This window comes from Pan troglodytes, chromosome 8 (assembly GCF_028858775.2).
Source record: "Pan troglodytes isolate AG18354 chromosome 8, NHGRI_mPanTro3-v2.0_pri, whole genome shotgun sequence".
NCBI lineage: Eukaryota > Metazoa > Chordata > Mammalia > Primates > Hominidae > Pan > Pan troglodytes.
Window position 1 is genome coordinate 37,716,504 of NC_072406.2, and position 11,963 is coordinate 37,728,466.

The 11,963-nt window shown below is 42.9% G+C and overlaps 1 protein-coding gene across 3 annotated transcripts in view; it reads right to left on the reverse strand.

Moving 5' to 3' along the window:
* The window catches only part of ARHGAP21 (Rho GTPase activating protein 21), a 136,525-nt gene extending 124,774 nt beyond the window's left edge, over positions 1–11,751 (reverse strand). For 2 of the 3 annotated variants that reach the window (XM_054660840.2, XM_024346263.3), the window contains exons 1-2: positions 10,991–11,182; positions 10,342–10,784 (exon numbers count right to left, since the gene is read on the reverse strand). In XM_054660840.2, coding sequence (XP_054516815.1) covers positions 10,342–10,404 — 63 coding nt within the window. In that variant the 5' untranslated portion in view covers positions 10,405–10,784; positions 10,991–11,182. Of the gene's footprint in view, positions 1–10,341; positions 10,785–10,990; positions 11,183–11,661 lie in introns of those variants that run through there. The other variant, XM_024346264.2, reaches the window with a different exon arrangement.
* Between the last annotated feature and the right edge of the window lie 212 nt (positions 11,752–11,963).

Here is an 11,963-nt window from a genome sequence, read left to right on the forward strand (position 1 = left end):
TTAGAAAACTCAAACCAGTTTCACATGAAGGATAATATTCACGTAACTATCTTTTCCTTATTCGAGAATCAACATGGAAATCTCCCTGAATTCCCTTCTCCCCTCAAAAAAAGATAAGTGCAGCCAGATAGCAAGCCAACAGCAACAACAAAAACACGTGGGCAATATTTACAACAAAACTAGGTGTCAAGGCATCCCTAGGAACCCCAAAACAGATATGAGAAGAGGCAAATCACTAACAACACTTTTAAGTTGTACACAGCATCAGCATCTGGAAAGAAGGGAGCAAAGAGAAACATCTGAGCATGTGACCAAACAGAAGAAACCCCAGTGTAGGAGTTTAAACAGTAACCCCCCTGAAAGGATATGTCCACCCAGAACCTGTGGGCATGACCTTATTTTGAAAAGGGGTCTTTGCAGATGTAATTAAGAACTTTTTTTTTTTTGAGACAGAGTTTCACTCTGTCACCCAGTCTGGAGTGCAGTGGCTCCATCTGGGCTCACCGCAACCTCCGCCACTTGGATTCAAGACGATTCTCATGCCTCAGCCTCCCGAGTAGCTGGAATTACAGGCATGCACCACTACACCCAGCTAATTTTTTGTATTTTTAGCAGAGATAGGGTTTTGCCATGTTGGCCAGGGTGGTCTCGAACTCCTGACCTCAAGTGATCTGCCTGCCTCAGCTTCCCAAAGTGCTGGGATTACAGGTGTGAGCCACTGCACCTGGCCAAGTTAAGGATCTTGAGAATTACCTAAATCCAGTGACATATGACCTTACAAGAGAAAGGCAGATGGAGACTTGGGCATGCAGTAGAGAAGGCCATGTACGGACAGGACCTATGTTGCCACAAAATAGATATGATCTATACAGTGGTCCTTCAATATTCATGGGAGATTGGTTCCAAGACCTCCTGCGGATACCAAAATCCACGCATGCTCAAGTTCCTAATATAAAATGAAGCAATATTTGCATATAACCTAACACACCTCCTGCAGTAAATCATCTCTAAATTACTTACAATACCTAATACAATGTGAATACCACATAAACGGTTGTTATACTGTGGTTTTGGGAATAATAACAAGAACAAAAAGTCTGTACTTGTTCAGCACAGACACAATTTTTTCCCCCAATATTTTTGATCCACAGTTAGTTGAATCCACGAATGTGCAACCCCATAGATACAGAGGGCTGTTTATACAATCTATGGACAAAGAAGGGTGTCTATATGATTAAAGAAAAAAAAGTAAACAAAAACAATTTCCTAAAAGGATTAGAATAACAATCTGATATGAACGGGGTGCCCAGAGCCTTTCCTTCCCCTCACATCCACTACTAGCACATAATGTTTCCAGAAGCCAATATGCAGAACCCAGAGAAGAAAGTAAGTCTCACTGATCTGGCTTATACGAATTCTTTTAAATATACAATCTGTATTTACTAGGCAAATACTGGGTATTACTGAGGTATTACCTCAAGGTTAAAAAAAAAAACGGCGCTAATGAATTCCCAAGATCACACTAGCTATGCCACATTCAGAAGAATGTCTAAATATAATCATAAATCCAGCTTTGTATCTACTGATATTCAAGGACAGTCTCCACATTGTGAGTAAGGAGAAAATCAGGACATATACTCAAGAATATAAGTCTTCTCAATATATTAATGAGTAGTGCAATGAACAAAAAAATAGAACTCAAGAGAGTGTCTTCCTTAGGTTGTACGAAGGGCAAAGAAGTTGTGGGATTATAAACAGTGCTGCATACATAGCACTACTCCTGACTATGCCAGAGCCCTCTTCAGAACAGAGATAAGCAACAGGGGAAAACATAGTAAGTAACCAATTCTGAATCAAAAACACACCCAATATCAAATAGAAAACTCAGCAGCTAGTCACCAGGGAAAAGTAAATAAAGTCTTTAACTTCCCTGTTTTTTTATTTTTATTTTTTACAATAATAAACAGTTTCTTCTGATCTGTCTACTTACCCCGAAACAGATGAATAGTCAGAAATATCAAATTTGGGTTCTCAATCTACTCTTTTATTCACAAATCTACATAGTGGAAATTCTTGCATATTAAATAGATAACTAGAAGAGGACTTATAAAACATTTCCATCACGTCAAGTTTCTTTTTCTCTTTTTTTTTTTTTTAAGTGATGGGGGTCTCCCTATTTGGTCCAGGCTGGTCTCAAACTCCTGGGCTCAAGCAATCCTCCCGACTCTACCTCCCAAAGTACTGGGATGACAGGCATTAGCCACCACGTCCAGCCCACATCAAGTTTCTCAAACCTATAGTACAATATATCCATTTGTCTTTTGGATTATTTGAGAAGCACAAAATGCCATCATCCAGATTAGATTGTGAAATAATTTGCACAATACCCAATTTTATAAGAACATGGCAACTTAAACCATAAAACTATTTTGGTGAAAGCAATCCAAAATTGAGTTTTTTGCATTTAGATATCTTTCTACTTCAAACCAGGGAAGATATGGAAGGCTTATAATATTTTAACACATTTAATTACTTACAGTCAATTAAAATTAGATAAAATAGTAGGACAATCTTTAAGTCCAATAACCTTTCGTTTTAGTAATCTAATCACATCAACTAGACAGAAAAACAAGTGCCTACCATATGGTCTTTCTGTAACAGAAAATAGCTGCATTGAATAACAGCATCTGTGCATCTTATCAACACTAGCATTGCCCATACTTAAATCAGCATATTGTTAACTATAATAAGAAGACAGGACCCTTCACAAAGCAAAGAACAAAAGAAACTGAATATTACCTTTGTGCTAGATTACTTGACCTGGTAGTAACTAAAGAAATGAAGAACATCAAGGCACAATGAACTTCATAAAACGCTTAACCTGGAAGAAATGAATGGGAAGGAACACTAACAATTTACGGAGAAATTCTTTAGATCTGGGTACTCACTTTGCTGATGGCTCTTATCTAGTGATAGGCCCCACTCAATACATTAAAATCCAGGCTTCTGCCGAAATGCCACTTAATGATCCCTGCTGCTGCTACTGCCATCATTCTCAATTCTAACAGGTTTTAGCTTTAACCCTAACTTGCAGCATAAAACTTTTGGCATGGAACAGTATTCTGACACTTAAATTCAGGTGTATGAAGAAACACAAAATTAAAATTAAATAATAGAGTTATACCATACTGTAACTAGTCTAGAATGAATCCTATGCCTCCAATGAAGAAACTTGCTTTTTAAAAATTGTTTTTTGGCCGGGCACGGTGGTTCACGCCTGTAATCCTAGCACTTTGGGAGGCCACAGTAGGCAGATCACAAGGTCAGCAGATCGAGACCATCCTAACACGGTGAAACCCCGTCTCTACTAAAAATACAAAAAATTAGCCAGGCATGGTGGCAGGCGCCTGTAGTCCCAGCTACTCGGGAGGCTGAGGCAGGAGAAAGGCATGAGCCCGCGAGGTAGAGCTTGCAGTGAGCCGAGATCACGCCACTGCACTCCAGCCTGGGCGACAGAGTGAGAGTCCATCTCAAAAAAAAAAAAAAAAGAAAAGAAAAGAAAAAGAAAAAATTGTTTTTAAGTGTTGCTTTGAGCAGTGTGTATGCTTTTTAGTATTGTTTTAAGCAGTGTAGGTTTGCCACAAACCAAATTTTCACAAGACTGAATACATATTACCTATTTTTAAAGTCTTTACATAGTAAAGACTTTTTTCTTTTATTGTCATTTTGGTAATAAAAAGGAGAAAATGTAAAAATAATATAATCCTGATATTCTCATCATTCAGAATAAACAACTGTTAACATTTCATCACGGTCAATGTTTGTGATCTTTTTTTAACTGGTTATGAAATATTTATGACATGAAAAAATAAAAATACATAATAAGGAACATCCATATACTAGCCATTCGTTTTAAGAAATAAAACATCATCCATACAGATTATCTTTTTATAGCTTCTCTTATCGACCAGTCTGATTGCCCTTTCACTTGTCTGTTAATTATCATGATCTCATCTCTTAGTGGAAATTGTTTCATACATTTGTACTACACATTGTCTTGGTTACTGTTACTTGGTTACCAGCTTCCCAAAGGTAATAAAGGTGCAAAGAAAAAAGGCACCAAAAATTTTAACAGCAGTTCTAACGGAAATGAAATGGAATTTAAGGTGGGCAGGAGGTCTAAGGAAGAACATATTTCATACTGTACATATTTTATATAAACTAAAATAAGTATTCAGCTGGGCGCAGTGGCTCACACCTGTAATTCCAGCACTTTGGGAGGATGAGGTGGGCGGATCACTTTGAGATCAGGAGTTCGAGACCAGCCTGGGCAACATGGCAAAACCCCATCTCTACTGAACATACAAAAATTAACCAGGCATGCTGGCACACGCCTGTAATCCCAGCTACTCAGGAGGCTGAGGCAGGAGAATCACTTGAGCCTGGGAGGCAGAGGTTGCTGTGAGCAGAGATTGCACCACTGCACTCAAGCCTGCGTGACAATGCAAGGCTCTGTCTCAAAAAGAAATAAAATAAATAAGAATTCACATACTACATGTCCAAATGCAAACTCAGTAACATTTTGGAGTTTTTCTAAGTCTTTATTCATTCCAAAAACATATTTATTGACAACCTATTATATGCTAGGCACTCTTCTAGGCACAAGAAACACAATGTGAACAAAACAGACAAACTGCACTCTCAACACCTGCGTTCTAGATATATTACCTGTCTCAAATAAACAAACAAAATCAAATGCATAAGCATGCCGGGTGGAGACTAAGTGATAGGGAGATAAAGCAAGGAAGGAAGGCAGAGCATGGCACAAGGAGCAGGGGAGGGGCATTCAACAAAGGGAGTGGTTGGCAAAGCTTCACTCGGAAGGTGACCTCTAAGCAAAAGCCCGAAGGAGCCAAGGAAGCAAGCTGTGCAGAGACTGGGGGAAGTGTTCTAAGGGGAGGGTTCAGTGAGTGGGAAGGCTCTGGGGACTCCCACGTTTGTGTACATGCAGAAAAGCAAGAGACCAGAATGGCTAGCACAGAGTGAGGCGGGAAGAGGCACAGGAGGTGCGCTCAGGGAGGGGGAAGGACCAATTATACAGGGCTTTGCAGGTCACTGCAAGAACTTTGGCCTTCAATCTTCAGAGAACTGAGAAGCCATTTGAGGAATTTGAGCAAAGGAATGACACAACTTGATTTATAAATTGTCTGTCCTGATTGCTGCGTGGAGAACAGGCTTTAGGCTGGCAAGGACTGAAGTGGAGAGATCAGTCAACCAGATCCACATGTCATATATGAGAAAAAAGAGAGACATCAAAGATCACTCCAAGATGCCTGGCCTGGAAGGATGGGATTGCTATTGCTTGAGATGAGGAAGACTGAAGGAGCATACTTGGGAAGGTGGGCCAGGGGAATGGAGGTAGAGTCAGGATTGTGGTTTTAGATATGCCTATTTACTATTCAAATGGAGATTCTAGGCAGTCAGGTCAGTTGGATATAGGAATCTGATTCTGAGAGACAGAGGAGCAGGTCAGCAATAGAGATACACACATGTACACATAAAGAAATATAAGTGAGTGTGTGTGTGTCAATTATCTGCATATACTTGATATTTAAAACCATGAAACAGTATTGGGAGAAGAAATGAGGATTAACTGAGCTTTGAGGTGTAGAAAGGTTTAGCAAATCAGGATGTCGAGGAAACCTCAAAGAGACAGAAGGAGGTGACAACGAGGAAGGAAGATAATCAAGAGAGTATAATGTCCGGGAATCTAAATGAACACTGAATAAAATGTAAAGCCTTTCCTGCATATTCATTTATTCATTCAAAAAATATCACCTGACACTTACTATGTGTCAGTCCCTGTGGAAACAAACATGGTCCCTGCTCTTATAGGGACTGCAATCCAAGGGGGATACAGATAAACTTGTAACTGGTATTCCTGAAAGTGCAGGGTGTTTTGAGAGAATACACTAGGGGCAACTGAAAGAGTCTTGCGGGTCAGGGAAGGCTTTCCTGAGGAAGCAGTATTGAAGAAAAGACCAGTATGATGAGTAAAAATCAGCCATGGAGCAGAGGGAGGAGGAACAGGGGACAGTAGAGGGAAGGGGAGAAGAAAGGACCTGACGGGAGTTCAATCTAGGAAGAACAAAAAGAAGTAACAAGTGAGACAGAAGCGCGGACCAAATTACCGAAGTCCTTTCAGACTTCACAGAAGTCTGAATTTTATTTCAAAGGAAATGGGAAGACAGAAAATTGTCTTATAGGAGGTAATGTAACGATCAGCTGGAGTACAGTGGCGCAATTTTGGCTACCTGCAACCTCTGCCTCCCGGGTTCAAGGATTCTCATACCTCAGCCTCCAAACAGTTGGGACTACAGGTGTGCGCCACCACGCCCAGCTAATTTTTGTATTTTTAGTAGGGACCGGGTTTCACCATGTTGCTCAGGCTGGTGTACAACTCCTGACCTCAGGTCATCTGCCCATCAGGAGGATCATTCTGATTACAGTAGGGACAGAGCTGCGGAAGGGGACAAGGCTAAGTTATTGGGAAACTCCGTAGGGAATCTGTTTCTGTGGTTCATCAGTGAGATGCAGCTGACCTGAACTCAGGTGGGGGTAGTGGGTATTGGGAATGTGGACTCCACAAGACTTTGCATATGAGGAATGACGAGACGAAGAGTGAGGATGCTGACCTAGTTTTTGACTTGGACCAATAAATAGATGGTAGTGCTACTCAGCGAAAGAAGGTGCACAGGAAGAGGGAGAGTCAGTGGTAGCGGTGAAATCTGATGAGTTTGCAATGCCTGGGGAATATCCCCCAAAAGTGTTCGGTAAATAGGCAGCTGGCTGAAAAGGTCTAGAGATCAACCATAAAGCCTGAGATAGAGGAGTAGATACGGAGTCACCAGCACACAGGAGAGTGCAAAATAAAACCCAGGGAGTGAGAAAGAGAATACAGGAATGGAAAGGCCTTGGCTCTGGATAAAACCAACAATGGGGCAAGAAGAGGAAGAAAAACCCTACAAAAGAGGCAGATAGAGAGGGAGATAGAACGGAGGGGAGGAGAAGAGAGAGCGCCTGAGAAGGAACCAGGGAGTCTGGGATGAAAGCAAAAGCAAACTGTCCAGCATTCCAGAAGGAAGAGTCAACACATGGATTCATACAAACTCGTACCCAGAAAAATGTCTTATTGTATTGTTTACAGTATTTCAAAATCAACCAACAAGTGTATTTCATCAGCCATAATACATTTCAGTCATAGAATAATCTTAGCCTAGGTCAAGAAGCAAAACAAAAATAAGTTCATTTGCATTAGTAAAAAGTTTAATAATAAACAAAGTGTCAAAAATTCTATTACTGGACAAGAGTATGGACTACAGATAAAAAATTAAATAAATGTTAGAAATGGAAAAAAAATCATGTGGTTAAGAAAGCTGAGGGAAAGTTTTCTCTTCTTTGGCTTAAAAAAAAAGTTAAACCTTGAAAGACGAAGCTATATGGATATGAAAAGGGGTGATAATATCATAGAGGATTCAACAGAAGAATCTATATAAAGTGATTTTGTGAGCAAAGTTACTCAAGGATTGGTGTCAGAAGACTTCACGGACTACACACACACACACACACACACACACCCCAAAAATCACTTAAGAGGTTCAGAGTGAGTGATTTCAAGTTTTAAAAATACACCTCGAGATGTATAAAAGTACATAAATTCGTGTGAGTACCATCTGGACCATCCTTACTGTATAATGCCAAGACATATTCTACTGAACTGTCCTAATTTCTTATTTGAAGAGGGCTGTTTATTTGTTTTGAGCCTTCCAATATATCCTGGGGGTGGGGAGGCCTAAATGTATTCATGTATCAACACAATAAAATTGCAATGCTTAAGATGAACAAGAAATCTCTGATTGTTTTTCAACAAAGCACAAGACCTTATTCAGAGAAGGTGGAGTTGGCTAATTAGATAAAGCATGAAACAGAGACTCCTGTTAATTCATTATATTGATTTCTTCTGTCCTATAAAGTTAGGTTTTCTTGGCTGATTAACAGCATTGCTATTAAGACATACATGCTCATCTCTTTGTTAGTTAAAAACACAATAATAAATGTAGTATCCAAACACATTATTGATTTTTAAAATTTTTTAAAGAGTGATAGTACCACTGTGGAATGTAGTGCTTCTAATAAAATTGACGACAAAAATTAAGTGCAATGTTCAAAAACCTAAATATCAGCCCAAAGTATTTCATTAGCAACTAACTCCCTTTCTATTACTAAAAAATATTCACAAGATTTAATGTGTATCAGAAGCATCAATCACAGATTAAAACACGTCACAACTAAATACAGGCAATAATTACACAAGTTCTCTTCACTCCCAACCCTGAGGTTTTAAAATGTTTTCTGACAACGTATATCCCCTTTATTTCCACTTCCACATAGAATCTAGGCAAAATACCTATTCTTTAGAAAGTCAAATAATATTGTAGTTTAATACCAAACCTAAATACTGTATATATATTTCACATGAGCAAAACACAGGTGATATTGTGTTTTCTTCATTGCTAAACTAAAAACAAGATAGCCATGCTGCCAGCAGTAAGGTCCAAATGAAAACAAATTTCACAGCCGTTAAAAAATACATAACTGTCATTGTTAATAAAAGCCAAGTGTGCAACAAACTGGAAATACTGCTTGCTAGCCAAGGACAAGATGTGTCTAAATTCTTGGTTTCAGGACATCTCTTAAATGACCCCAAAAAAAAAAATCAAATAACATTAGTTCTTGCAAACAGAATGCAAATACAATGCTAATTAAAGTATTCACAAGACAATGACAAATAAGGCTTCAGGACCACAATACATATTATTATGTAACTGCAATACACATTAAGCAATCACCAGGTTGCAGGTAGGCCTTCCAAAAGGAGTTATTATGGTTTACTGTGATCAGAGGATTGTGGTGTTCCACTTAATCATGCTTTTGCCTGCAAGCAGGTGTTTACAGATGTCAAAAAGTAAAACACTGATTCTAAATGTAAACCTGTAGTTCTGCCTAATAAATTGTACAGTAATAGCACACTGTACCTCACAGCGTTTTCTGCATAAACTTTCTAATTCGACATGAAGTAAGCGGCATGAAGCAAGTTTCTCTGCTTGCTTTATGAACCAAAATTTAACTTCTGATTCATTTTTATTAAAATGCCAAAACTCACACACTTAGAGCCAGCCCTTGTTTCAAGGACTATGAAGTTAAAATTTAACATCCGGTGCAAAAGAAAGCGAGACAGTGAATGAGGGTTCATTTGGGTATGTTATTGTCTAAAGTAATCCTCAACCCTTCAATGAAAACATAGGCATCTCAAAAGTAAAATTTAAAGGATAACAATATTCAGTCTATTTAACGAACAAATTACAGAAACCGCCAATGATAAACATAGTATATTCATAATAGAAGTAAATTCCGAATACTTCAATCTCCAAACACGAGGAAAAAAAAAAAAGGTGAGAGGCAACAGAGTATATGCGTGTCATAAATCAATGTATTTTCTATGATTTCTGTCCTGCCTGCTCAAAAATTTTCAGGAAGTCTGGAGTAAAATCTCTGGGCCCTTGGGAAGATGTTAGATGCTAGATGCTACCCTAACCAGCAACGCAACCCACCTGACACCCCAGAGCAGCTCACAGAACTTCAGAGTAGTGAAAGGGAGGGTATAAATAAGAGAACAGTAAAGGCAGGAGACTTCTCCGGGAGTTGGAATTACGACTCTGTAAGGTCGTTTTCCAAGGCTGTGCTTAAACTATTCACGGAAAAACACTTCTTTTTCTACCTAAAGCAGAGATCTGCAGCAACAGCAGCCAGACTCCCCTCGTCAGTACCAAAGAAAGACTAAGTTCCAGGTGCAACAAGCATACTACTTGCCCTCTCTGCACCTTGGAGCAGACACAAATGCTGAAAGCCACCCCCAACCAGCTCAACTCCAAATATCTCGGAAGGGGACTGAAGGAAAACGGATACTGAGGTGCCCATTCTCAGGCTTGTAGCATCCACAGCCACAGAGACGGGAGAATTCCTGGCTCTGAGAAGGGGTGACCAAGATGAGGACATTCCAAACTGCGGGACATGTTCTTGCAAAAGAAACACGGGAGTCCCTGGAAACAGACGTGGGCCAGGCTTCCCCTCGCTACTGGTTAAGCTGGGGCGCTCCCACCAACAGGCTCAAAGCCCCGGGAAGCCCCTAGTGAGGCCCCGTGGCCGGTGACCCCCAACTTGCAGGACGCTCAAGACACAGGCCACCGCCCTGCCGGCCACGAACGCTGGCTCCGCGCTTACCTCGCAGGCCTTGAGCTTGTCACCATCTCCCTCAGACAGACCAGTCCGACGCGTGGCCATCATTTCATTTCAAATGACAAAGAAGGGACAAATCCTTTGGAGTCCACATTGGAGGTGGGGGGGAAAGCCACCACACACCCGAAGGGGAAGAATTCCACAAGCAGGCTCCGAGGAGGGGCAGGGCTGTTGAAACAGACAACGTGCCAGGGAATAAAGGTTTTCAGGAAGCGCCTTCAAATGCCTCGCTGATTTCTCGTGACTTCAACTGACTTCGCCTTCTTCTTCCATTTCTGGAGACTTAAAAACAAAGGCGACAGGTCTTCTTGGCAGCCAGTGTCGAGGCCAATTGCAGAAAGCGGTCCCCTTCTTCCCAGTGCCACTCCTGAGTCCTGGAAAAATCCGAATGGGTCGTGAAGGTTCGAGTGTCAGCTCCTAGAGAGATCCTAGGAAAACGAGAAGTTAAAGGTCATGAACTTTCTCCAGGCGCCTATCACTGTCTTGCCCACATGTCCACACCAAGTTCGCGTTTCCTCCCGAGCAAAACAAACAAAAAAAAATTTTAACGTAAACAAACAAAAAGCCTATAAATTCGAGGGGGTGTTTAAAAAAGAGAAATCTCGAAACTGCCCAGCGGTTGCGTCAAACACACCTGGCTGTTATGCAGCCTTCAAGAAAAAATGTTCCCCATTCAAGTGCATTTTAATTCATGTCTTTCCTAGGTAGAGCAGAGGGCTGTGCATGTTGTTTTCTGCATCACCCAGACAGGGACACTTCGGTGAAGTTTTCTCCCCCACGAGGCTGAAATGGGATCACACTTTCCAAGCCCCCTCTTCGCTCCCCTCCGCCCCCCAAAAACGCAAGCACAAAGCCAGCCTGGCTGGGGCCGGCGTGGGCTCGGCGGCGTCTCCGGGTGACTCGGGCGCCGCCCCTCCGCCCCTCCGCCCCGGCCGGCGTCCCCGAGGAGGCGGCTGTTTTCCTTGGCCCGCGGCGGGGCTGGGTGGGGACGGCCGGGGAGGCGTGCGCGGCCGCGGGTGGGACGCGGGCGCCGCTCCCGCTCCAGGGCATGATTCCGGAGCTACACCCGAGCAACTCTGAAGTCGCGGCTTTTCCCCCAACTACCACTCGACACGGCTTCCCTTCCCCTGTGGCCACCTAGGGGGAAAAAACGAGAAAAAGCAAACCACCACCCACCTCCCCACGATTCCCCCGCCCCTTCCTGAGGCGGGTCGGGGACCTCGAGCTCCCGAGGAGAGCGGCCCCAATATGGACTTTCTCAAAGGTGCTAGGAGCCCCGGGGCGAGACAAAACCGGGGGCCTTACCCTTCCCGCCCGCTCGGGCCCGGCGGCCGAAGCGCGGCGGCGAGCTGAAGCGGAGACGCTGGCCGGGCGCCGGGCCCGGCCGGGACGCGCTAGGCCGCAGGCTCGGTTAATATTCATGAGCGGCCCCAGGCGCCCCTCCTCCAAGGCCGGCCGGCCGGACCCCAGCGCCCACCGCCGGCCTTTGTGCCCTTCCCTCCGCCCCGCCGCCCGCCCTTACTCCGCACACGCGGGCGCGGCCCCTCCGCCCCCGCCGGGCGCCCGCCGCGGGCTCCCTCCGGCCCCGAGCCAGCGCCCGGCCGGGT